Source organism: Gossypium arboreum, chromosome 9, assembly GCF_025698485.1.
Source record: "Gossypium arboreum isolate Shixiya-1 chromosome 9, ASM2569848v2, whole genome shotgun sequence".
Taxonomy (NCBI): Eukaryota; Viridiplantae; Streptophyta; class Magnoliopsida; order Malvales; family Malvaceae; genus Gossypium; species Gossypium arboreum.
The window spans coordinates 82,022,327-82,049,966 of NC_069078.1; the positions used below are offsets into that span (position 1 = coordinate 82,022,327).

Genomic DNA, 27,640 nt, shown 5'->3' on the forward strand with positions numbered 1-27,640 from the left:
ATTTTAGTATCTATTCTTTATTTTGGAATAATTTGATTCCTCTACATTATGTCGTTAGTTAGTTGAAATAGTTAATACCCTTAATTGTTCTAGTCAAAAATGTTGAATTTGATTTTTTTCTTAAAATTATTCATTCCAACTTCATGCAAAAAATATATATCGTGTTACAAAGGTGTTTTTAAGGGAGATTCGCATAATCATTTTAATCGATATAGTTAAGGATTCTAATTATTTGGACTAACTAATGTCATTATAAAAGTAGATGATCAAATTATGTCAAATTAAAATATAATGACTAAGTCTCAAATGTGAGCATAGTAGAGAGATCGAAACTACAATTTTACCATCATATTATAATGACTAGAAAAAGATTTGTGTAGTTAGTAATCCAAATATTTAGCACCCTTGATATTTCGGTAGTGACATAATTTTTTTTAATAACACTTATTCTAATTCATTATGTTAAAATATTTTTTATTAGAATAGTATTTCTACAAAATCAACATAAAATATTGTAATCAAAATAGTTAAGGATGTTAAACATTTTGACTAACTAATGCCACTCTAATATTTGATAATTAAATTATGTCAATTTAAAATATAAAAACTAAATCTCAAATATCATTATAGTAGAGGGACCAAAACTTAAATTTTACCATTATAATTATATGGAAAAGAATAAATAAACTGATTGGATGCGTGTCACGAGGAAGGCCCTCATTTTTTAAATACAATAGCATTTGATATAATTCATTGTCATTGAAATATGAGTTTGGATGGACGGTGCATTTAACTGTGGTTAGTATAAAAACAGCGGTAGCGGTAAGATTAGATATTGTAGCGATACTGTAGCGTGAGACAAAAAGTAAGCTAAACGCACCTCACCGCAGTCAATCGCCCATCCAAACGAAGCCTAAGTAAATTACAGGGTCGAGTTTCTTTTTTTCTTTTTTTACTTATCTAAGTATAAAAATTAGAAAATAATCATCCAGTTAATTGCATTTGTTTTTTTTTTTTACAATTTTGTTAATTACAGTTAACTCTGTGAAAAGGTTACATATTTTATTAATTTGATTTTTATTTCTCTTTTTGAGTCAATCTTGAACATTAATCTTTTGAAAAATGTTAAATTGTTTTTGTCGAATGGAAATATTGACAAAAAATATTATTTTTTTTAACGATGCTAGTGTAGCAACCGCATAGCAATTCACATATATTTTATGTTGATATAACACTCTTTGTCTAATATGTCTCGTCAATAAATAATTTAAAATATTTAAAAATTAAAAAAATGATGAAGTATTTACTAATTGTCATCTTGACTACTATATTTAAAAAATTGAACATTAATCAGTATTTATGTTAAAAAAGCAATTCAAATATGTACAAAAATCTCATTAAAAAATAGCAATTCAAACACGGTTGATTTTGAGTCTAAACAAAATTAGTATGAAATACATATGGATTATCGCGTTGACTATTATATTTAAAAACTTTAATGTTTTAATCAACATTTACAACATATTTGTGGGAAACTTAGTAAAGGTCTTGTACACAGGGATACAAATTGATTACTGATTATTACCGAGATCCAACATTTGTTGCGAACTCAAAAAAACATGTGACACAAGTTTACCTCAAACGAGTAACCTGATGTTGTTTTAAAGGTTTAGCACAGACGGGTGACCTTACACGTATAGTTTCAACTTGACCAAGCAATTTGATGTGTTGTTATAAAAGTTTAGCCTAGACGAGTAACCTGATACGAATATATATATTCAGCTTAAACGAGCAACAAATGTGATTAGTACATATGTATCTGAGTTTGTTTATTAAGTTTCATCGGGCTATATAGATGATATGAAGTGAGAAATTAAAATGATATGGAAGGAATTCAATATTCAAATGATGGATTAGTGAATGTGTGAACATAAAGTCTATATATATATATATGTGTGTGTGTGTGTGTGTGTGTGAACTTACTAAGCACTTGAAATGCTTACCTTGTTATTTTCTCTTTTCTTGTAGATTGCCAACTTGCGGTACGCGTCGAATAGATTTACAAGAAGCTTACACTATCCCGTTACGGGTTCGGTAGTCTTTCAAACGTTCTAAAGTCCGGTTATGTGGCATGTACATAAGTGTTATATATGTTAACTTGGGAATGATAGTTTTGGTTTGAACCTAAGCTAATATTTGATTTTGGGAAGGCTAATGTTCAAATAGATGTGTGTATGCTTTGGTAATATGATAGGCTATATATATATATGACACTTGAATAATAAATCTAAGCAAGAAATGGTATGGTAAAATGATGGTATTGAATGGCTAAATGTATGGTTGAATAGGTTGAATTTGTATAAGTTGAACCAAAATGATTTGGTGTCAAATTGTGGTATATTGGATTGGAAAATGGTTAAATGTAATGTTTGTAATGTATTTTGGTATGTTTTTGTGTAGGTAAGGTTGTGCAAATATGCACCAATTTGTAACTTTCAAAGATGGCTAAGAGATAGGTACCAAATGGCTTAAAGTGTACCAAAAATAGGGTCCGCATCGTGACGTGAGAGAGTTCATCGTTGCGATGAGCTCTGAAACTTTTGGGCACGGTGTGACGAGGAACCCCGCCGTCACAACGAGGCCAAGTTAGTACATCACGTCGCGATGAAGAACTCCCTCACATCGAGACATCGACCTGAATATTTGAAACTTTTACAAATTGGTCTTTGTTTGATCCCAGGCTAATTTTAGAGCATTCGTAAGCTTGTATAAGTCTCGAGAAAGGTTGCATAGTATATCTATTGCATGTATAGATAATGTTTGCATGTATAATGTTTCGAATTAAATGTTAAATGACTATATTTTATCCAGTATCGATTGTAGCATCCGGTAACTCGGACCCGACAATCAGGTCAGGTGGGGGTGTTATAGTTTGCTTGCCTAAAGCCTAACCCTATGACACTAGTATAGTCACAAGTCAAAAGCTCTCATGTTTTTTATTTTATTTTATTTTATTACTTTTTAGAGTTTTTTAAGAATTATAATTTTTCAATTTTCAATTTTAATATTTTTATAATACTTTTTAAAAAGTTTAATATATTTTTTAAATTTTATGTTATCATATAATATACATCAACTTAACATATGTCCATATAATTTCACGTTATATATATTAGGTTACATAAGCTTTTTTAGCAAAAGTAACTAATATAATATTTGATTATCTTTATTTATTCACTTTAAAATAATACAAAAACTAAACTATCTTATTTACTTTTTTTTGTTGAAAAAAAACACAAAAAAAAACTAAATTAGTCCATCGTATGCAAGAAACCAATTTGCTCTATCGGCACAAAGACTTGCTCTGAGCTCCTCAAGTACGCCAACAAACACATGCATTTCTTCTATAGTATCAAAAGCCTTCTTAACAATGCGATCAACCACTTGATTTCTCTCTCTTGGAACATGCTTGATACTTTATTGTTCCATAGTTTGTAATATTAGACAAATCCTTCTCATCAAAGCTGAGGTCGATTCGGCCAAGTGTCTATTCTGAAAGGCATTGACCACTTCAAAACTGTTAGTATGGATCAAAACCTTATTGTACCCCTATCTTTGAAGAAAAATCAGACCATCTAAAACACTCCAAAGCTTGACATAAAAAATTGAACAGTTCCCCAAATAATAACTGAAGCCAATGATCCAATCCCTATTCTGTTTGCCTACCACACCTCCAGTGGCAGTAAAATGTACACTTAACAATCTCGTCAGTATGCAAGTTAATCCAATTACCTAAAAGGGGTAGGTTTGGAGCAATATCAAGTTGGCTTGGTGAGTTTTTTGTATGAGCTAAATCAAACTACTTAACACAACTAACAAATGACTTAATATCTCAGAGGAACTCCAAGTTATTCATTGAAACACAAAGAGGTTTCTATTTTTCCATATGCACCAAGAAATTAAACCAAAAAGGCTAGTCCAATTGATCCCAAAACTTGACATCCCCAAAAGATTGCATAAATTGGACTTCATCCATTCAAACAAGTTATTGGAGAAAAAACCAAGTCGATGATTGGTTGGCACAACACATAACCAGACTTCTTTGGCAGCAGCACAATCCTTAAACACATGAAGAATGTCTTCAGAGTTATGATTACACAACGAACAAAAGCCATCATGGCCAATGCCCCTCCTTATCCTCACCATATTGGTAAGAAGACGTTGTTTAAACATGAGCCATAAGAAAGTCCGAACATGTTGAGGTCCTTAAAATTTCCAAATGACCTTCCACCACCTATCCTTCGAGTTTCATGTGGTTTCTCTAAGAGACTAGTACGTACTTTTAATCGAAAAAGACCCAGTTGAGGTGTGAAGCCAATTAATTCTACTTGTTCTTGCTGAAGGATGAAAAAGAGGAATGCTCACTATTTTTTTGACAATATCTTCTAGCAGCTAAACCTTGAATAGATTAAGATTCCACATACCCTCCTCTGTTACCGTATCACTGAGAGTACAATTGAAAACAAATTTATTGTAAGGAGGCATGTGATTTAACAACGACCTGAAGTTTGGAATCCAGGGATCTTTCTAGCACCAAACAAAGTTCCCATTCCACACCGACCAAATTAAGTTTTCACACAATAAAGGTCATACCTTAGCAAGGGCTCTCCAAATGAAAGAACAGTTTCCTCGTGCTATGCTAATAGGTAGCCGCTCCATCATCCTATACTTCGATCGAAGAACACGAACCCAAAAAGCATCATCCTTCGAGGCTAGGTTAAACCCCAACTTTAATAAGAAAAAAGTATTTTGGTCCCCTTAATGCCTTAAACTACACCTCCACAATTACAGAATTGACAAATAGAATCCCAACCAACCAAAAACAAAGAAGAAAGTGGTCACATTTACTATTGAAAAAAGTGGATAACTACTAAAATAAAGTTGAATTAGGTGGTTGACTTAGGGATTTAATTAACTAGTCTAATGAGAGTGGAAAAGCAAAGTGAGAAGCATTAAATTGTGTTTGATAAAGGTTGAAAAGTTAGGAGATAGACGCCTATAGTCATACTCAAAGCGAGGCCTCACTAAAAACCACGTCCTTTTTTGATTCGGTAATAAACTATGACACTCTTAAATTACTTCTTTTCTTCTTTTGAGATTTAGCACATGTAAGTTTAGTTTCTCCCCATCCTACAACAGGAAGAATGTGTAATTAACTATCACATAAACAAAATAAATGTGCATAACGCTAAAAATATATTATTTATTTAAATTTGAGTATATTCAATTCCATCCAACTTAACTTAATATTTTAGTTAAAATATAAAAAAAACTAAATATTTTGTTATTTTAGTTAGTAAAACAAATTATTGGAATACTTTATGGAATAATATATTTTCTTGCTTACAATATACCAAATTACCTATATAATACTAACAGAAAAAGCCATTGAAAAATGAATATATATCTTACCTACAAAAGAAAATTTGTCTTACGTGGATGGCTACAGGTTAAATTTTTATCATGCGTCCTATTTATGCTAGTTTTCTTTAAAAATAAATAAATATTATATGTAAATTATATCAATTGAAACAATCCTATGAATAAATATGTGCTATATTGAAAATACGTCTTAAAATAAAATAAGACCTCAGCAAATACGTGAATATATATATTATTTTTGTTTGCCAATGATATTGCTTTATACCATAACTGTAGGTATTATTTTTCAATATACGGGTTTTTCCTTACAACACGTATCATATTTGCATAGCATGTATTTTACACGTGAATATATATTGCCTTATAATATAACAACTAATTGTATTTCCTATAAATAAATTATAATATGCCAGTTTTAATGTTTTTTATGTTTTAAGTCAACTATGACATTAAATATAGGAATTGCATTACAGCGGGATGGAAGCCGTAGTTGGAAGAAGTAGAATTTATTTCGATTAAATTTAAATTTTGGAGTAAACGCTTATTAAAATGATATAGTTTTATTTTTTAACTTAATATTTTTTATTTTTATTTTAAAAAGGTAAATATTTATCAAAACCACATAATTTTGTCTCTTTTTTATTCAAATTTTCAGATAACTCGAATTGTGTAATTCATATTCTAGTTAAATTGAAAAACTTAATTTTTATTCAAGTTTATCCGAATAACTTGATTAACTCAAATAGCTCGAACTATTTAATTCAAAATTTAAATTTTTTATCGAGTTTTTCAAATCGAATCGAATTTTATTCACCCCTATCAAGGATAGTTTAGGGATTTGCAAAATTTAGACTGCCTAATGGATAATAGATATGAAGCGGTCATGATAATTATTTGTCCCGCTCTAATATATAGTATATATAACTATTTAAAGAGTAAAAATGTAATGATATGTTGTAGAAAAAAAATCCTCATGTTCTATGTGTAAATATTTTTTTGAAGATTTATATTTAAATATGTAGTCTCCTTTAAAGAAGTAAAATTAAAAGTAAGTAGCAAAAATTAATTAAAGCGAAATAAAAGCGAAGAAAGAATAGATACATCCCACACTTATGAGGGAGTAATGACTTTCAAAATTAAACAACAGGTGATAAAAAAGGACCAGCCCAGCCCAGCCCAGCCCCTTTTACCATCTTAGAAAGATCTTTTTAAAGTATGCTGCTGTCATGGACTTCAGATTTATAGGATTTCAACCCAGTCGTTCATCTTTCAGTCTTAAAGCTTTGTTGTTTTGGTGTTTCTGTTCCCCTGTTCTATACAGTTTACGCTTGATTTTTGCATTAACAAAAGTTCGTTCTTGCTCTTCCGGTGTTTCCTCTCTCAGTTTTTCATATTAGATACATATATTTTGTAAGTAAAATCGTACATATAAGTAACAAAGTAAATATTAAGTGAAAATTGCCCAAAAAGCAAAAGTTTGTGTACAATTGCTTCAAATAACTTAATATCCCACCACCCCTAATTAAGGATTATGTTATTTGACAAATTAATATGAATGAAAATATATTCTTCAAATGGTTTTGTAGAATTCAACTCAAAAGCTTTGAAACGGGTAATTAAATATATCTAAACTTAATACTAGGAAACCAAAATAGCGCATAGGCCTCAACGCCTACCAATATCCCCATCCGAATACATTAAGATAAAGAAACGACTCAAAGATCCTTTCAAACATTTTTTAACAAAATCTTAAAAAAAGACTAAGAACCAGAAGGCAACTGATCTGTGGCGAAAAGTTGCTATTATGATTGCAACACCATCATCATCTTAATAACGACCAATTCCCCAAACTCTGATAACACCATCTGTATACCCACTAAACAAGGTGCTTCCATCTGCACTCCAGTTCAAGCTTGTGCAATATATCACCTGCACATTCCATTTCCATATATTTCATTAATTCCATATAACTCCTACACCTTTAGAACAACAAAATAAACCCATCCAGAATATAAACTTTATTTAAAAGTAAAACTCATCAACTTGAAAACTACAAAAATTCTACTATGAGGTATAATCTATGTTATTTCTACTTCTTGTTTTCTCCAACACATAAATCTTGTTAATTGTACTTTTTATTCTCTAATGATCTTTTTGTTACAAATAACATATGATATGATCATATCATTGCCATACAAATGCCCATATCCGACATACACCTTGAGTCAGAGTAACATGAGGAGCAATGACAAATTCCAAGCTTTGAACATTACAATAGTACGCTTAGAAAAGAATAAACTACTTAAGAAGCATGATCGTGGTTTAAAAAAGTCGCAGCATAATGGAACATGGGCGATGAGCATATATATGACAAAAACTAGTCTATATCAGCTCAAAGAAACAGTAACAAAAATTCTAGAAAGAAAAAAGAATCATTCAAAACGAGAGGATAATTAAAAGGGTAGTCTAAATAAATTCATGGTAAATGGTATTCACCAAGCAGCCCGATTGACACCTATATGCGTTGGAAGGAACACAATAATAGGTAATCTTCATAATCATATGTCAAAAGATTCTTAGGATGCCAGAAAGCTATAAAATTGTTCCAACAATTAAGCAAAAGCAAAGCTACATTGCATATAAAATTTCATCCGCCAATAGTTAAACAAATTATATCAAAACATCCAACCAAAATAGACATTCAAAATAAGACATTCAAAATTGAAGGACGGTAATGAATAAAAGCAATTTTACCTTCTTTTTGTTTGCGTTGTCGGTGGCTGCAGATGTCTCAGCCTCGGCCTTGAGGTCAACCTTCAAGTCTTCGACTACGCTCTTGCTTTCCAAATCCCAGATCTTGATACTCTGCTCCGTTGCAGCACAAAGCCAGTACCTATTAGGACTAAAGCAAAGCGAGTGAATTACGGCACCAGCTTCGAGGCTGTAAAGCTTCTTTCCTTCAGCTAAATCCCACAACAGAATCACCCCATCTTTGCCTCCACTAGCACATAAAGAACCATCAGGCGAAACCGCCACCGTGTTCACATAACCAGTGTGTCCGGCCAATGTGTTACGAATCTTGCAGTTAGTCAAGTTCCAAACTTTCACGGTCTTATCCCAGGAAGCCGAAACGATGGTGGGTTGAAGAGTATTTGGGCTGAAACGAACACAGCTTACCCAATCTGTATGAGCATCGCCCTCTTGGATAGTGTATTTGCATTCTCCAAGGGTATTCCAAAGCTTGATAGTTCGATCACGAGAAGCTGAGACGATCTGACGGTTGTCAATTGAAAAGGCAACGGAAAGCACATCTTTGGTGTGGCCAACGAAACGACGAGCGGAAGTTCCTGCGCTTAAGTCCCATAGACGAAGCTCACCATCCCAGGAACCGGAGAGAGCAAACTGGGAATCTGAGGAGAGGACAACATCTTGGACGAAATGAGAGTGGCCGGTGAGACGACGACGCGCGACGCCGTAGGTTTTTTCGTCTTTGGTTAAGTGCCAAAGGATGATGGATTTGTCACGTGAGGAAGTGACGATCATGTCGGAGTTATCAATGGGAGTGGCGATGGCAGTGACCATATCGGTGTGGGCTCGCATGGTGCCGCGGAGAACCAATCCCTCGGAGACTGCCATTTTCGTCGGCGCTTGCGGCGGGAGCGGCCTTTAGGGTTTTGAATGATAAAATGATAGGTCAGCGGAGAATGAAAAGCAAGAATATAAGGCATAAGAAAGTATATATAGTACCGGTGGTATACTGGGAATTAGGGTTTTGCAATTACAACAAAATTATGCCCAACCGGTTCTTAGGTGAAATTCTACTATTAGACCCTGTACTTTACATAAATTGTGGATTTAGTACATGTCTTTTAATTTGGTCATTTTCAATATCTGTACTTTTAGAATTTAAAAATTTTAATCTTAATCAAATGATAATTATTAAATTTATTAAGTTAAGTTCTATTATTTTTAAAATTTGATGTGTGAAACATATTATCACATGTGTGATACTCTGTTTATTTGTTTTTTTTCGCATATTACTTGCAAAAAAATTAGTTAATAGATTTAATGATGGTCGCTTACATTAAAACTAAAATTTTAAATTTAAAAAAAAAAACCACTGTGAATGATTCAATTAGTGAACGTAGACTAAATATATAACTTTACACATAATACAAGACTAATAACCAAACAAATTTAACTCTTACCATTGGGTCAAGATTAAAATTTTAAATTTTGAAAAGTACAAAGCTAAAATTGATCAAATTAACGTACAAATATTAAATCCATAATTTACGCAAAGCATAAGGTTTAATAGCATAATTTGACCATTTTCTATCATATATTATTTATTAAATGCGTTTGATTAAAAGTGATTTTTTTAATCTCATGTAATAGTCTGATGGTCAAGGGCGTTCACCACCCTAAGTGTAGTCTAAATTCGAGTCGTATTAGTCATATTTGTTGTTCAAATTTTACCTTGTAATTCAGTAAAAAAATTATTAAAAAAATTATACACAAACAAGAAAAAAACTTATTAAAATTTATTAAGTAAAAACTTAATTAGAAAAAAAAAATCCTCCAAACATTATTTTCTTCACTTATAAAACCAAAAACAAAAACTTAGTTTTTTTCATTAAAATTTAGATCTTACAAAACTAAAATTCCACCTACTCCTTTCGAAATTCGATATAATAGTTCATATTGATTGATTTTTTATTAAGACATTGACGGAGCAGAGATAGAAGTCAAATCTTCAAATCTTTTACTAACTTTTACCCCCCAATTATATATTAAACTCCGCCTCAGAATCGTCTCTGTAGCCAAAAAGTAAACGAGTAACAAAATGGCATAAATGTAAAAATCTGGATTAAAAGAATAATATCGTCAATTCATATTTATCCTATTCTGGAATTCAAAAAGTCTCTCAAATTCCATACCAAAGCACCCCCGCCTTTCTCTCTCTATATATCTTTTCTCCGCTCGCCCACTCTTCCCTCCAGTCTCCGTCCCATCAAAATTCAACGTCTGTTATCTTGCGCCTCAAAACTCATTGTTTGTTTGCCAATGGCGCACGATAGCATCCAGCTTCCTTGCGGAGGCGATGGCGCTTGCATGCGCTGCAAAGTCACCCCTCCGACGGAGGAAACCCTCACTTGCAGCATCTGCGCTGCTTCTTGGCACGTGGGTTGCTTGGCTTCTAAGCCCGAAACCCTGGCTTCTACTTTGCAATGGCACTGTCCTGACTGCTCAGGCGACCCTCTTCTCCGGCCATCGGTCGCCACTGATGGGAGCTCTAGCGAGCTCTTTGTGGCGATAAAGGCAATAGAGGCGGATGAGTCCTTGACGGAGAAGGAGAAGGCGAGGAAGAGGCAGGAACTAGTGAGTGGGAGAGTTGAAGAAGATGGAGGGAATGGAAAAGGGGAGAGCTCTGTTTTGGATGTTCTTGACGAAAGCTTAAACTGTTCGTTTTGCATGCAGTTACCTGACAGGCCTGTTACGGTACGATTTCTCATTTTCTTTTTCTTTTTCGATGTTTTGCTGAGAAATATTTAGCATGTTGAATGCTGATGTATGTATTTATATGTCTTTATTCATGTTGTTTCAGACACCATGTGGCCACAATTTCTGCCTTAAATGCTTCCAGAAGTGGATAGGTCAAGGGAAGCGTACTTGTGCAAAATGCCGCTCAACAGTTCCCCCCAAAATGGCTAGTCAGCCTCGTATTAATTCTACTCTTGTATCTGTCATCAGAATGGCCAAGCTATCGAAATCAAATGCTGCTGCTGGTCCTTTGAAAGTTTTCCATTTTATACACAATCAAGATCGACCTGATAAGGCTTTCACTACAGAGCGAGCACAAAAAGCTGGGAAAGCAAATGCTGCTAGTGGGAAGATATTTGTAACTGTACCACCCGATCATTTTGGCCCGATTACAGCTGAAAATGACCCAGATAGAAATCAAGGTGTGCTTGTTGGTGAATGTTGGGAAGACAGATTAGAATGCAGGCAGTGGGGTGCTCACCTTCCCCATGTTGCAGGCATTGCTGGTCAGTCAAACTATGGTGCTCAATCGGTGGCACTCTCAGGGGGGTATGAGGATGACGAGGATCATGGAGAATGGTTTCTCTACACAGGAAGGTTTGTTTTCAGAGGGCTATGCATATTAGTAGTATAGCACCTCATCATCGCACATGCTTATAAAATGAAGGTGGATTGATGACGGTTTAGTCCAATTGATATTGATGACTTGTTACCATTTACTGCTTTATTCAAGAATAATCAGTTACTTTGTCTGCATAATTCTTATATTTTTGTCTCAACTTTAAAAGGCAACTCAATTCTTTGAGTTGAAGGTGAATTACTGAATTTCAAATTTTAACTCTTGTCAGGCTGTTTCTTGGAGGCATATCTGTAAATTTCCTATGTCCTTCCAAACATTTCGATGCTTAATGTCATTTTTAATGTACTTTATAATGTAAAAGGAGTACACGATAGAAAGTACAGTAGATGATGCATGGTTCATGTGGCTTCAGTGAATGTGCTTGTTGTTGCTGTTTTGTTGGGCCTTAGATGAATTTACAGATCCACTTACTGCATAGATACCATGATGACATTATCCAAGAATGCTGTCAATAACTATCATATTTTTTCCTTTTAAATTGAGGAATTTTATTGGTTAACATTTATTCATTCATGTGTGTATTTGAAAATTATTTGTTTTTATGGGTGCTTATGGCAGTGGAGGTAGAGATCTCAGTGGAAATAAGCGAACAAACAAGGAACAGTCATTTGATCAAAAATTTGAGAAGATGAATGAAGCTTTGCGAGTAAGTTGCAAAAAGGGTTATCCTGTTCGAGTTGTAAGGCAAGTCTCATCTCTTGAAGCTTATCTCTCTTTGTTTCTATTACTTACTGATTGTCTATGCACGTGCAAAGGGCAACTGAATTCACTAATAGGTTGGCACCTTTTTAGAAGCCTACTCCGATGATGCTATTTTATTTGTTAAAAGCTTTTGTTTCTCTTGATGTGCAGGTCGCACAAAGAAAAACGATCTTCATATGCCCCAGAGAAAGGGGTGAGATATGATGGAGTGTATAGAATTGAAAAATGCTGGCGAAAGGTTGGAATACAGGTATCATATTTCTATCAGAACAAAATTGCTAGCTATGCTGAGCTCTTGTAAATTAATTTCCTGATGGTACTTTCCTCAATAGGGATTTAAAGTTTGCCGATATTTGTTTGTGAGATGTGACAATGAGCCAGCCCCATGGACAAGGTTTTTGCCTTTCATATGCTTAAACGGCCTTCTTTCCTCTATTCATTAGCTCCACCATGAATTATTGTATTGAACTTTAATGCAGCGATGAGCATGGTGATCGACCTAGGCCCTTACCTTCTATTTCTGAGCTGAAAAAGGCAACTGACATATTCGAGAGAAAGGAGAGTCCATTGTGGGACTTTGATGTAAGAGATGTAGTTTCTTCTCTGATATCTTTATTTTTAATGTTCTGCCTTTAACAATGTTTTGTCTGTTAGATAGTAACCTGATGGTAAACATTATGAAGAATGCATCTTGTGTTGAACTCATTATGTCATCTGAAACTAGAAAAAATATATTCATAAAACAATGTTTTACTGGCGAAGTTAAATAGTGAAATATCTTTTCTGTTTTTGGAGTTTGATCTTTGATATGACCCACAATTTGATTCCTGTTCCCATAGGCTTCATATTTTTCTGCTATGCTTATGTAGTTTGTAATTCAATCAGGAAGAAGGTAGTCGATGGAAGTGGAAAAAAGCTCCTCCTCCAAGCAAAAAGCCAGCAAATGCAGCTGATCTTGAAGAAGGGAAAAGGACAAGGAAAGCTATAAGGCACTCACGTAAACTAAGTACAAGAGAAAGACTCCTCAAAGGTTGATCTTGTTTTCCCTGTCAAGAACTATTTTCATTTTGTACTTGGGCCTTAGTCTGCACGCCTTAAGTTTGCTTGTGATCAAAAAGATCTGTCCATGTGCATTTATGCCAAGGTTAAATTGGTAGGGTATCATGATTTTAGATTTTGATGCGTGTTTATACATTTGATGATCTTCTATAATCTGTACTCATCTCTTAACATGGCATTAGTGGGAAACAAAAAGCAATGAGAGGAGCAGAGAGAGCATTTGACTTGATATGCTTTATGTTGCAGAGTTTGGTTGTCTAATCTGTCAGCAAATTATGAGTCTCCCGGTTACAACTCCTTGTGCCCACAACTTCTGCAAGTCTTGTTTTGAAGCTGCATTTACTGGTAAGACTGCTATAAGAGAGAGGAATAAAGGAGGCCGGACTCTTAGATCACAAAAGAACATCCTCAACTGTCCTTCGTGCCCCACTGATATCTCTGATTTTCTTCAAGATCTTCAGGTGCGGCATTAATGTATATTTTTATTTTGCCTAATTTACAGATTGCATTTTTATGGGAACAAGGAAATTCAACTCTAGAAAGGCTTGAAAAATAGATTATGAGATACAGGACCTTTTTTTCCCTTCAGTTAGTGATCTAGTTCACAATCACACTGTTTAACTTTATTTCAGCACGATTTTTCTGATAACACGAATATTTTATGAAAACGATATATCAGGTCAACCGGGAATTGATGGATGTGATTGAGTCACTGAAACAAAAGAGCGAGGAGAATGAGGAGCCGGCTGAAGAGGAACCCATGAATGACTTGGAGGAAAGTACAAGCCTAGGTTCCAGTGACGAAAAAACTAGCAAGAAAACTGAAAATGTTGATACGAAAGATGACTTAGAGAATGCTCTACCTAATTGTGAAGAACAAAGAACTAGCAAGCGGAGGAAAGTGGATACTGCTCAAGTAGGTGATGATGATCTTCAATGACATTTTCTTTTTTATCTGGTTAACACTATTTTGGTTGAAACTTTTTGTCAGAGAATTAGAGGGATTTTGGCAGTTGTGGTAGATCAATTCCACAGTTGTTATCTTTACAAGAATGGGACTGTATTTGGTTAGCAATGGCATCCATCTTTTTGCGTAGTCAGGCACCCAGGCTGTTTATAAATAGTTGTTTCTTTCTAGGCATTCCACGGATTATGGAAAGTTTTTTTTTTGGTATTTTCCAAGAATAGTACTGCCCGGCCGACTCATTTATGATTATTATGTAAAAGAAAAAAAGAACATTAATTACATAAATATTTCCTCGTCTATCCATTCCCAAAACTAGTGGAACCTAAAAGCATGATTCCACAAATTGGCACAGCAGGACATTTTTGAAGCTTGGAATTAATCATCCTTGGTTTGTTGTTGTTGATGTCCGTTTGTATCATTGTGGTGAATGTGAAGTCCATCTCCATTTTGAGAGGTATTTGATGGTTGAGCAACCCGTCCAACAATGGGATACTTGTCCAGGAACTTACATTCCCAATCCTCCAGCACACTAAGCTCCTCAGCACTCAAGCCTTCGAGGTTCCCCGTCAGGTCCTCAGGTTTAAACGACAACATCGCCAATGCCCTGCTCGCATCCCTCCCTGTAAACATCGAATAAGCCCCTCCACGCCCATAAAACACCCTCACAAACCAAACAAAAAGTGAGATCAATTGTCAAATCATACGCAAACAGCAAAAACGATAAAAACCTATTTGTAAAAGCTTGATCATTTACGTGAATTCAATCAATATGGAATGTTGTATATTACTTGGAGGAAGAGACGTCGTAGATCTGGCCTTTGATGGCAATAAGGAGAGGCTTTTTGGGGTCCGAACCATCGTAAGCTCTTAACTCTGATTCCGTAATATCTCCGACCTGAATTGGCTCTTTTTGAGGCTTTTGACTAAAATCTTCGGGACCCAAAAACATGCCGCACACTATCTTGTACACAACCACCATCATCGCCAGGATTGTGAAGAACGCCGTCGGGGATAACCCTGTCGCCTCCGTCACCGCCTCCATCACGGTCGAGTAAATACCCATGTTAATAGAATATTATTTTTTCTTCTTTTTTTCTAAATTCTCCCAAAAAACAAAAATGGAAACTGGGTTTCGTTTGCTTCCTTCTTCTGAGTTACTTGCAGGAATTAGTTAAGATGGAGGATCAAAGTTCACCTACCAAAAGATTGACCAATGAGCAATGACCCAACCTACCTCCATTTCCGTGATACCAAACTTTTATTGTAGGTTGGGCTTTATGAGCCCTAAACAGGCCTTAATCAGTTAGTCATCCACTGGAATGAATAACACAAAATGCATCAAGAATGCAAATCAATGAGCATAAAAATATTTCATCTTCATTTAAGTTATTTTTTAATATTATAATCGTGTTTTATATTTATAATTCTTTTTTCATTTTGCAAATTCCTCAAGAAATTCCACAGTGATTCAAATTTTGGTTGGGCCAGGAAGAGTAGTAGGGACAAGAGAATATTCTGCACAGCATTAGGCATATTCATTACACTTTTGTTTAATTGATTTTGCAACTAAATTTTTATTTTTTAAAAGGAAAATTAACATATACATAGCCCATAAAATACGAAGGAAAAAAAAATCGAGCGTTTACTAAAATAAAAAAAGTGAAAATAAATCTATCTCTAAAATCAAAATTGTAACTTGCAAAAGCAAGACTAATACTAATATAGGACAAAACAAAAAGTGTCCACCATTTTCATTAGAAAAAAAAAAGATATTTATTAAACAAAGGAAAATAACACAAAACACATAAGGCTTAAAGCAACAAGCTTAAAACATAAATAAATCAAGGAACTGATGAAGTGTCACTATTCGAGTATTTACTGCCAACCCATTGTAGGACCAAATTTTTGCCCGGGCCCAATCAAAACAGCCCAAATTAAACACCCCACTAAACCGACCACTAACTCCATCACCCTACTAAACCACTCACTACCTCCATCACCCCCACACTCCACTAAACCGTCCACTACCTCCATCACCCATCACCCCACCTACCTCCATCACCCTACTTGTTATAAGTTGTAAAATTTGGCTATAAAAGCCATGGAAAAACTATTGTATGTGGGGATTTGGAAAGGATTTTTAGAGGATTTTTAGAAGATTTTTGGAGGAATTTTTTTTAGAGAATACACATACGAAATCAAAGAGAATACAAATCAGATTTTTAAGGTAACTTTTTATATTATTCAATTTTGTTTACTTTTGCATTCACATTTTTTCTTTACACAAACGAAAGAAGGGAAAAGAGAGGGAGTTTACCTCTGATTTTATTTCCTTTCTGATTTGACCCCAAAATTTTCATTTTTAATTCAATTTAACCTCTTTTTATTTTTGTTATTTTATTGTTAAATTAATTAATTTGAGCTTTATTTTCATTATTTTTATATTTGTTTTTATTATTTTCTATTAATTTAATTAATTTGAGTTATATTTCATATTATTATATTATTTATTTATTATTATATATTTATTATGTAAATATATATATATATATATATTTAAGCGAAGTTAATTATTTTAAATATAAATTTCTATTATACATAGACTTATTATATTATTTTTTATACCATTGTTTATTATCGGTTACCATTTTATATCAAATTATTGTTATTTACTATTTCTCACTATTACTAATTTAACATTGTTATTCCATTTTTTTTTTACTATTATCCCCATATTTAATATTATCGTCAACATATTTTTGTTATTATCATCATGTTTTTAATATTATTATTAATACTATTACCACGATGTTTATTACATTATTGTATTTATTATTACTGCTATTTTATTAATTATTTCTATTAATTACTATTATTATTGTTTTTATTATTTATATATGGTTAGCATTATTCTCATATTATTATTTTCATGTTGTCTATTATCATCATTTTTAAAAAAATCTATGTCCTTAATTCATTTATCCATTGATCTTCTCTCAAAAATTTTCAAAATAAAGGCAATGTTCGGTATTTAAAGAATTCGAAGAATCGTGCCCTAACGTACTGGGTTTCGCTTTCTTTGTTTGTCTTGAATATTCGAATATACTCTTACCAGTTCACTCTCAAAAATTTTCAAAATAAAGGCAATGTTTGGTATTTAAAAGATTTCGAAGAATCGTGCTCTAACGTACTGGGTTTCGCTTTCTTTGTTTGTTTTGAATATTCGAATACCCTCTTAAGGCTAAAACGCACATTTTAAAGGCAAGCTCACAATTGAGGGTTAAAAATGTTGTGTCCTAACATACTGGATGTAATGTTTTACCTTGAGGTGAGATGGTCTTTAATACACATTTGACTTACCTAAATATTTTAAAAGCCAATAAAAGGAGGATCGCGTTTTAAACTCTGTCAAAATCTTTAATTTTCGATATTAAGACACTAAATAATCAATCAAGTACTAATTTTGGGCGTATTGAGGGTGCTAATCCTTCATCGTACGTAACTGACTCCCGAACCGGTTTTCTATTTTTGCAGACCAAAATCGTCGTTTTGAAAAATTTATTTATTTATTAAAAACGACCGTGTTTTGAGGTGATCCAATCACACCTATTAAAAACGATTGGTGGCGACTCCATTTTCGTTTTAAAGTCAATTTCCCATTTTCAAAATAAAAAAATAGTTTCGACACCCACTATCCAAGAGGAATTGCCAATGGCAAGTGGAGCTTCATCAACAATAAGCATCAGTGTCTATCCACAGCAGCCAACAAAGATAATAAAGATGTCACAAAACATATTTTAGTAAAGATACCCACAAAATAAATTTACAAATTGAAAATAGATAAGACAAATAGAATAAAAGAGAGGAAAGAGCATGGAGATCAAAGATGATTTTGAAAGTGAGTGGTGCTAGCTAAACTTATTCAGGGCCAAGCATCCCACTAGATTCGATCTAAATAATAAAAATATTTTTTAAAATTTAAATTTAATTATAAAATATTCTTATAAGATAAATTTTTAAAACATTATTAATTTTTCAACAGTGAAATTTAACTTTTTAAAAGGTCAAGCTAAATTTACAATTTCACTACAGATAACAACAATGTAAGTAGGAATGAGAATTGCCTTATCCATTTTTGCTCTAGGATGTTAAAAATACCACATTCATAGAAGTAAATTATATCCATAACTGCTACACGTTGTTCCACATTATGTATTTTACTACTAAATTTTTTAATTTATTATTATAAATATATATAGAACTTATTTGTTATCTATGCATATATTTTTAGTATATGAAAAACATAAATATTATATATATATATGAAAAAATCACATTTTATGATTTTGTATCTACACTAAAAATATATTAAAAAGATGCATAAAATATTATAAAAAGTGTAACATAATAATTTTAAAAGTCAAGATAAAAAAAAATAAAAAACATGAATAAATGATGCCGATGTGATGGATGCCTATTTTGAGGTGGATTACAACATGATTGACCTTAGCTCTATGCATCATCGTCCCCTCTTCCTCCTCCCCTGGCACATCATCAGATTCAATTGTCAATTGGAAAATATCTATCACATTCGACTACCCCATTAGAGATAAATGATGCAAGGGATTCAGGGCCTTAGACTAATCTGACTGGAAAATTGTGTGAGAGCTTCAGATTTGTCAAAATCATTTCCATCGTCGGTGTCCTAATTGTTGATGGAGGGACCTAAGCATGACTCGATCCCTTGCCTATGTGGTACAATAATGTAGTAGAACGATAGCTAGATGAGGCAGAGGGGTCGAAATGTAGTATTGGTGGCTCCTCGTCCAGTTTGGCTAGTTGGGATGCATGGGAACAACGTTGTGGATGTGATTGTTGATGGTTTGATGGTATGCAAACCCCCGGCTATACCTCCTCGCCTTTTTAAAAACTGCCAACAGTGGAAGAAACATTTTATGGACCTTGTTCCCAAACTTGTTTGGGAAGAACATTTCTCTGACCATCCAAAGCATCCAAGCTTTAGCGTATTGATTCAACTCCAATTCAATGGCATGTGATGAAGAGGTTATCTCCACATAGTGATTCAACCAGATGCATTTCAATTAACCCCAATACAATCCATCGAATTCTCCCTTGATGACATGACACCTAACAAAAACCTGCAACATTGGCACTAAGTCCGACCACTATCATCCCATCAATCAATAGCTTATTTATTAATACAACATCTTTTAAATTGGTGGTCATTTTCTTACAAAGCAATTGAACGGTAAAAAGCTTTCGACCTCCACCTTTCAACTAGGGAAGCGACTAATTCATGAATGATATTAAACATTTCCATTTTAGAGACCCCATACAAATCAACATCCTTCAAGCATTGCTTCATGCAATCATCATGATAGGAAAATTTTAAGTTTTATCAAGCAGGAGAGTTCAATTTACCGATTATTTCAAAATCACAAACTGTTTATTTTACAACTTCAAAAATATGAAAAAAAATAGAAAAATAATTACTGTAAAAAATTAAACTCGAAATTTTATCATATTCAAGACATAATGGCTATGAGAGTATCTGAAGAATGTGGATGAGAAAAAAAAATAAGAGAGGCATTTATAGAATGAAAATTGACATTTATTAGAATAAACTTCTATCGTATTAATCACAATTATTTAAACCATATGCATAATAAATTTGTCAAAATTTATAACTCTAAACTTGACAATTTTACGTTATTAAGTTATTATGCATGATATCATGTACTTCCTTCACCGATAAATTTATTGATTTCGCAACCCACAAAACCCGACCATCATTAATATTGAGTTAGTGCTAAGAAAGCAAATTTTGAAAATTTTCCCTTTTACTCGTTTCAATAAATAATAAATAAGTGCTTTCATAAAATAAATAATAAATATAATGTAATGTAAAAAGTCCCGACAAATTGCTACAATATTAAAGGTTAGAACATTTCATTTCATTCCAATTTCAGAAACAAAATAAAATTTGTTTATAAACATAAAATATACAAAATTTGTATTTAACGTATAATCAAGTATATTATTTTACATCATATACCAACTATAAATAATATTATGCATAGTTGCTAATAAAATAAATTACGAGAATAAATTATTTTATAAACCTTTTAATTATATCATTTATTGTCTTTTTTAATTATTTAATGATATTTTAATATTTTTTGATATAATTGATATATAATTTTGCAAATTTTTATCCAAAATCCGAACATCAAACTTTAAACCCAAACATTAAATTTTGAAACCCAAACTCACCTAAATCTCAAAACTTGAACTCCAAATAATTCAAGGTTAAAATTTGAGTTCAATATTCAAATTTAAGTTTCAAAATTTAAGATTCAAGTCAAGGTTTAATGTTAAAAATTCAAAGTTCAGGTTGGGAATCGGTGGTTTTGAATTTGAAGTTCAAATTTTAGAATAAACAAAATTATATATCAATAACATAAAAAAGTACTAGAATATTATTAAATGATTAATAAACCCATAAATAATATGATAAAAATCTATAAAACAATAAATATTATAAATTCACCAAAACTTACTTCCTTTTAAAACAATAAATATGATTAAAAATCAAAATAGCATAATGTTTATTGTCTCAACATTATCATTATATAAATCATTTCTTTTATTTACATCATATCATAAAAAGTATATTATTTTACTAAAATATCATTTAAAACTAAAAATAATAACTGCCTAATAAATAAATTTTATTTTTTGGTAAATATAAATTGATGTTATAAAAATATAACAATTAACTTTTATGAATTACAATGATAGAACAAAAGCCCAACAACAAATATAACTCACTCAACTCAAACGTAATAATAACTTCTCAAAGCAAATCACAATAAATAATAAAAATACATAATATTGTAAAATAAACGTGAAAATGACCTCCATAACTTCTACCCTAACCGGCTAACCCTATATCTCAAAAGCTTCAGTTCCACAACTTAAACCTAATTTACTCTTTATTTTTTTCTTGTTTAGGTGCCCAGCCTCGACCAAGATCAATAATGCCTTAAGATAATTAAAATTATCCCTCTCATGCATATTAACACAACTTTACAAATCCACCACTTGAACAAGATAAACTTATTTATAACAAAAAAGAAGACATGATATATTCAAGATTTAATAGAAAATGAAAAGGTTCAATAAAGCATGTCTTTTATTTTATTATTACATTAAAAAATTACAATCAATAGGAAAACCCCTCTTGTGAATTTTGAAAGCAGCGCAGCAGCAGCAGCAGAATCTAAGAAAATGACCACCAGATTTACTTTCTGACATCTCGTTTTGGCTTTCACTTGCTTTATCCTGTGTAAACATCTGCCGTCTCAGCAACGCTCTGCCAAAATTAATAATGGAAACCAAAAGAGGTAACAAGAAATTCAAGATCCATCCAACCATTCACAATAGTATGCAACTATTAATTCACAATAAACCCCACAATGCAAAATAATTTACAACCAAACCCTAAACTTCACAGATCCATGAAAAAGAAAAAGAGACAATAGCAGCAAAAGAAGATAAAAGTGTAGCATTATAAGATCACATCAATCTTTGGCTAGACGATGAAGTGAGAAAGGAGAAAGATGTAGAGCTCCCTTCAATCCAAACAAGGATCTAACTTTTAAGGTAATGAAGCTCCTGAGATATGGAAGCCGCAAGCCTATCCCTCCCAACATGGGATAGGACTGTGGGATCCATAGCCAAGCAGCTCAATATACCCAGCAAGAACCTCTATTGGACTTCAAGGAGCTCCATTCCTAACCCCCCCACCTTCTTACTTTAGATTACATCTAAATACTTGGGTTGATTTTCTTCTTCCTAATAGCCATATTTCTTCACTAAAACCTGACGACTTTAAACAAACACTTACCCTAACCCTAGACAACTTACCATAAACGGGAAGAAAATACAGAAGCAAGATTAAAAGCAAAAGCAAAACACATCTTTTCTTTTCCCCTATAAACTGAAAAACCGAAAGTACACAACTATTTGACTAAACGATCAATCTTTAGTTAAGATGAGAAGATGTGATCTCTCAACCCCACTAGAGAAAAAAGCCAAACATTTTTTTTCCATCACAAAAGCAAATCCATGAAACTAGACTAAAAAACAAAAAACTCGGAACAGATCCAAGACCCTTTAAAGCAAAAGCCAGACCATACTTTAACCCGACTTCACCTACAAGATGGTCTGAGTGCTAAGTAGATCTTAAAACCCAAAACTTGAAGCCTCGGAGACGCTCCTGGTGTGAACCAAGGAGACCCCCAAGAGTGAACAACCCTACCTACCGAGGCCTTGGGTTACCTTCAATAATAAAAAGAAGAGGGTGGTAGCCAAGGGTTAAATACTAATAACGGCCTAGGGTTTTGATCAAATAAATAAATGATGATGGTTTGGTGGTGGGTCGGGAAGTGAGCTGTATTTGCTGTTTTCCTTGCCCTTTCCATAAATTTTTTTTAAAGCAAAATAAATAAAGAGGCTGCTCCCTTGCCTTTGCCTTTATCATGAAAGAGTCTCGGGAACCGGCCACATTAGATTCCCTGTTTTGATAATCACAATTTCACATGCCTTCGAAAACTGGTGAACAACCGAGCCCCACGATATTTACTACTCACCGGCCCCTATCTTATCTTATCGTCATTACCAGATTGCCTCACACTCTTAACAATGTTTCTCCTTCACCAAATTTTGAAACATACAGTGCTCATTTGGATTCTCCTCAACCTGCTTTTCGACACGTTCAACATGTTTTTTTTTGTACAATCGCATTGTAGGAAGCTCTTCAGATATTTGCGGTGGAACGGTAGTAACCACAGCAAGTTTGAATCCATGTAATTTTTGTATTATCCGAATTTTATTTAAAACTTTAGCTGGATAAATTGTTTGAGTATTATTTTAAATCTATAAATAATTAAATTTAATATTTTTATGTTAAATTTGTAAAAATTCTAATTTGTATCCGCGAAATACTATAAAATTAAACCAAAAATTAATTTCAAATAAAATTTATTTATAATTAATAATAAATAAATGTGAATTAATAAAAATAGTTAATTTAACTACTCAAATAAATTAAACCTAACAATTTAAATATACCTAACAACTTAACTATAAGAATTCTAACAATTTAAATATACCTAACAACTTAACTATAAGAATTCTAAACAAATTATATGTATTACATGTTTAGAGTTTAACTCTACCTACCGTTTATATAAAAATATACATTTTAATTACATAATTGTATATAGAACTAACACTAATTGTATATATTATATTTAATCATAAAATCAACTACACATTTAATATTTAGACTGCATATCATTAATAAAAGAAAATGCACATCATAATTTCAATATTGTATAATAAGTATTATACATTCATAAATTACTTATTTATAGATATGACAATGGAAGGAGGCAAGAGTAGATGTTACTAAATTCACCACTGCTCCACAGGTTACACATTATGCTCTATCACCTGCCTTACTTCACTATTGATGTGTAATTTTAAAAATCATTATCACCTTCGTAGATGTTTTCGTAGATGTTAGATGCATCCATATTCGCCCTACCTTGCTCTACTTTAATTTAATTTTTATTACTTATCTTTAATATTTTAATAATTTTAAAATTAATAATTATTTAAACATAATTATTCAAAAAATATTTAAACACAAAATATATTGATTTTTTCTATACTACATTATTACCTTTTTAGCCATTTAAATAGTTATATAAATAAGAATAAAATGGTCATTTTTATATAGTGGACGAGACAGGAAAAGCAATTACCATGATCACTCATTACCTATCATCCAACAGAAAAATTCTATCTTACCCTCCCTTGCATGCTTATATACATTTTTTTATACTTATATACAATAATTGATAATATGATATGTAAAAATATAATTATATTCACATTATAAAATAAATTTATATTATAATTTATTTTAATTATATAAATATTTATTAATTTCTAGTTTAAAGTAATGTAAGTGCATTGATCTAATTAAAAAAAGGGATAAATGAAAAATTAAAGATTTTAATGATTTGTCCTATTGTTGAATTAAGTTTACTATAGAAAATAATAAGATTTAAGATCATATGATTTAAGATCAGTTAAATAAAATTTAAAAGAATAAAATATAAAAATAAGGATAAAAATTGATCAAACCAATAATTTAATTATAATAATCGATTAAGTTGTATGATGTGGATTGGGTTTTGAATTTGAAAATATTTTAACTCACAAAACCGACTTTATATTATATATAATATATACCAAACTCAAATCCAATATATTACCCAACCAAGTCCAAACCCAAAATAAACATTATCATTTATCCAAATCTAAATAAAAAAACACAACCCAAGCCCATTTAATACAAATTACCAAATATTATACAGTTTAAAAATCAAAAATAAATCTAATCCCTAAAACACGCATGCAGGCGCGCATAGTCAAAACCCCTCCTACTATCCTGCCTCCATCGATTTCTTTCTCATTTCTCCCTTTTCTGAACTCTAAAAATATCGTCTCTCGTCTGTTGGCCGTCGCGCCTCCAGCTTACTCAATCTGCCCATCTTTCAGAGTGTATCAAGTCACTCTAACTCAGACCCTCTCGTCTCTCGTCAGCCTCCTCCCATCTAACCAAAGCAGCCCTTGCAAGGCTGAGTGTTGTGCATAGGAGTCTGAAAGTTGCCAAGTCTGGTGTTAAGAAGAGGAACAAGCCTTGAAGATCTATGTCAATAAGTAAGCTAGACAATTTAAGTTGTTTGTGCTGCGATTTTCGTTGTTCTAGACCCGTTTTGTTTTATCCATTTTGTGTCTAGATCTTTGAAGCAAAGATTCATGGTCCTTGCCAGTTTGATTTCCAAATTATAATATGGTAATTTTGAGGAGAAAAAAAAAAGTCTCACTCTCTTTCAACTTATTTTTAAAGTTCTGATGCAACATTACTCATTTATAACTTGGATTTCTTCTCTCTTCTAAAACAAATATTATTTTTCCTGGAAAATTTCGTTGTTCCAATTTTTTTTTACTTTGATTATGTACAGTGTCAATTATGAACTTGGGTTAATATTTGTATAGTTAGAACCTAACCAAAGCACAAATGCTTTATATTAAGTTTGTATATTGTCTTGTGATGATAATTTATTTCTAAGGGTTTGTATTTTAACCATTATTGTATTTGATAGAATGGTTTCTAAATTTCTTTTCAACGTCAATTGTATTTTTTTTCAAAAACATTTTTTTGACAGCTATAATGAATATTACCAAATTTTTCAAAAACAATTTTCCATAAACTAGCTCTTAGAGACTACAGTGGCCAACTGCTTTGTTTCCTTCATCGCAAGTGAATGATGTTGCGAATGTATCATCATTTGAACAGGGTGCCTTGGATTCTTTATGTCTTCAATCACCAGCACGTACTTCCAATGCCATTGTTGTTTTCTTCCTTAAAGTAGTTGCATAACTTGCTTATCCTATTCGAGCAGCTTTACTTTAGTGTCGAGCTTACTTGCTGTCAGTAATGTCTCCTTAAGATGGAGAGTTCTCCATTGACTTTGTCTGTATGTTCACATGTGCAACAGTATTTTGAAAGTTGATTTCCATTTTTGCTTCTTAATGCGAATATAACACCCTTATCCCGAATCAGCGAACGACCTCTATTGGTGGTGCTACAACCGATGACTAGAGGCATCCTTAGTAATACTATTGACTTTACGATATCTAACGATAATAAGAGCTATACTGGTTGAAAAGAAATGAACAAACTAAACACTTTGGAACTAAATTCTGAAACTATCCAATTTATGCTAGAATTATCGATACCCTTAGGTACGGTACTGATGCTTAACATTGGAAGGTATTAAGGTAACGATACCAATTTCCCCTGTTTTTCCTATTTAGGTTCTATGTTAAGAAGTATCTATACCCTCAAGTTAGATACTAATATTCAAGAGTACAATATCCATACTTGGGGTTAAGGTATCTAGACTTGACTCTCCTATTTCACTAATTTGGCTTCCACGTTTGCGGGTATCAATACCTTTGTAATGGGTTCTAATACCTTGAGTGTAGTACCGCGTCAGTTAGGTTTCCCTTGGTTGCCTACCTTCTAAGAAAACCCTTTGAATCTTAGGAACAATCAACTACCTAAGGAAGTCTCTTTAAAAGGTAACTCATGTCTCTTTAAAAGGTAACTCATTTACTCAATCCACAATCAAACAAAAGGCCTATTCAATTCCAGGAACAATCTATAACATATCAAGTCTGTCATTTACTATTTAGCATACTAACTCCACTTTACAAATAACCATACATTCTAACAAAAACAGAGGTATCACACTAAAGTAATCCTAGTAAAATCTTATAAACAAACATATGGTCTTAACGCCAAACTTAAACACGTACATGTATTTCCTCTTAAGAGCTAACAAAAAAACCACGTAAAGGGGTAACATCAATAGTGGTTGTGGCTTGGAAGGGCAGATGCAACTATTCACGAATCAGCTGCACAAAACTTTAGCACAACCTACGCGTGATAACAACAACAATAGCTCACTAGTGCTATCTTATATTAACTTTGTAATCACTAGAGTAACTATGTTTCCAGGCCATTATGCCTTTCCCACCAAAATGTGAGTAAATCTTATTCCTTATGTTTTCTAAGCAATGCATGCTACCATATTTCAAAATGTCATTACATCAGGTTGTTTTCTCTTTGACCATTAGATCTTAGCACATGTTGCTCTTGATTACAACTAGCTTCCCCTTTTATCAATTTGTCTGATATTTCTGTTAACTACAAGGGCAAAGTCAGAAATTTCTATTAAATGGGTCGAAAGAAAATATTTTTTTGGGAGGGGCCAAGAATTGAATTATAAAATCTTAAAAGGGACTAATATGGCAATTAATCCATTTGAACAGCTATGAATGTGTTTTTTCAACCTAGTCTCCATGAATTTAGTCTTCTTATACTATTTCCTTGCCAATGTTAATTTGATCGATATCTAGCTTTGTTTTCGGATAATCCTCCAAGCTTGTATACAAAAAAAAAAAAAAAAATAGTTTGAGTTCACTACTGACCTTTTCTTTTAACTCCTTTTAAGAGTAATTAGGGACAAATTGGGTGTATTATGTATTTCCAAATCGTCTGAGTAATTTGGGTATTTTAAAATTCCAATTAATTGATATTCTTTCTATTCTTTGTTATT

At 32.5% G+C, this 27,640-nt stretch overlaps 3 protein-coding genes and 2 long non-coding RNA genes across 5 annotated transcripts; 2 read left to right on the forward strand and 3 right to left on the reverse strand.

Moving 5' to 3' along the window:
- Window positions 1-7,044: 7,044 nt before the first annotated feature.
- Window positions 7,045-9,178, reverse strand: LOC108457128 (guanine nucleotide-binding protein subunit beta-like protein). The gene is made up of 2 exons (XM_017755988.2): window positions 8,197-9,178; window positions 7,045-7,371 (listed from the first exon to the last, which is right to left on the reverse strand). Exons 1-2 carry the CDS (start codon window positions 9,076-9,078, stop codon window positions 7,270-7,272), a joined length of 984 nt encoding a protein of 327 aa, XP_017611477.1. The 5' UTR covers window positions 9,079-9,178; the 3' UTR covers window positions 7,045-7,269.
- A 1,096-nt stretch (window positions 9,179-10,274) lies between these two features.
- LOC108457331 (E3 ubiquitin-protein ligase ORTHRUS 2-like) lies at window positions 10,275-14,802 on the forward strand. The gene is made up of 10 exons (XM_017756335.2): window positions 10,275-10,944; window positions 11,051-11,583; window positions 12,185-12,310; window positions 12,479-12,578; window positions 12,661-12,722; window positions 12,808-12,910; window positions 13,214-13,358; window positions 13,634-13,848; window positions 14,067-14,303; window positions 14,379-14,802. The coding sequence occupies exons 1-10, from the start codon at window positions 10,510-10,512 to the stop codon at window positions 14,457-14,459; spliced, it is 2,037 nt and encodes a 678-aa protein (XP_017611824.1). The 5' UTR covers window positions 10,275-10,509; the 3' UTR covers window positions 14,460-14,802.
- On the reverse strand, window positions 14,538-15,738 carry LOC108457332 (probable steroid-binding protein 3). Its single transcript, XM_017756336.2, has 2 exons — window positions 15,143-15,738; window positions 14,538-15,015 (listed from the first exon to the last, which is right to left on the reverse strand). The coding sequence occupies exons 1-2, from the start codon at window positions 15,415-15,417 to the stop codon at window positions 14,730-14,732; spliced, it is 561 nt and encodes a 186-aa protein (XP_017611825.1). The 5' UTR covers window positions 15,418-15,738; the 3' UTR covers window positions 14,538-14,729.
- A 5,756-nt stretch (window positions 15,739-21,494) lies between these two features.
- LOC108454664 (uncharacterized) lies at window positions 21,495-22,898 on the reverse strand. Its single transcript, XR_001866756.2, has 2 exons — window positions 22,577-22,898; window positions 21,495-21,750 (listed from the first exon to the last, which is right to left on the reverse strand). It is a non-coding gene; the product is annotated as an uncharacterized LOC108454664 (long non-coding RNA).
- A 1,941-nt stretch (window positions 22,899-24,839) lies between these two features.
- Window positions 24,840-26,075, forward strand: LOC128280723 (uncharacterized). Its single transcript, XR_008270849.1, has 2 exons — window positions 24,840-25,172; window positions 25,813-26,075. It is a non-coding gene; the product is annotated as an uncharacterized LOC128280723 (long non-coding RNA).
- The last annotated feature ends 1,565 nt before the right edge of the window (window positions 26,076-27,640 follow it).

Excerpts from the sequence above, each read along its gene's own strand:
- LOC108457331 (XM_017756335.2), top strand. The coding sequence starts at position 10,510 with ATGGCGCACGATAGCATCCAGCTTCCTTGCGGAGGCGATGGCGCTTGC. Across the intron at positions 10,945-11,050 it reads TACCTGACAGGCCTGTTACG|ACACCATGTGGCCACAATTT; the intron begins GTACGATTTCTC and ends ATGTTGTTTCAG. Across the intron at positions 14,304-14,378 it reads GGAAAGTGGATACTGCTCAA|AGAATTAGAGGGATTTTGGC; the intron begins GTAGGTGATGAT and ends ACTTTTTGTCAG.
- LOC108457128 (XM_017755988.2), bottom strand. The coding sequence starts at position 9,078 with ATGGCAGTCTCCGAGGGATTGGTTCTCCGCGGCACCATGCGAGCCCAC. Across the intron at positions 7,372-8,196 it reads ACAACGCAAACAAAAAGAAG|GTGATATATTGCACAAGCTT; the intron begins GTAAAATTGCTT and ends TGGAATGTGCAG.
- LOC108457332 (XM_017756336.2), bottom strand. The coding sequence starts at position 15,417 with ATGGGTATTTACTCGACCGTGATGGAGGCGGTGACGGAGGCGACAGGG. Across the intron at positions 15,016-15,142 it reads TACGACGTCTCTTCCTCCAA|GGTGTTTTATGGGCGTGGAG; the intron begins GTAATATACAAC and ends TTGGTTTGTGAG.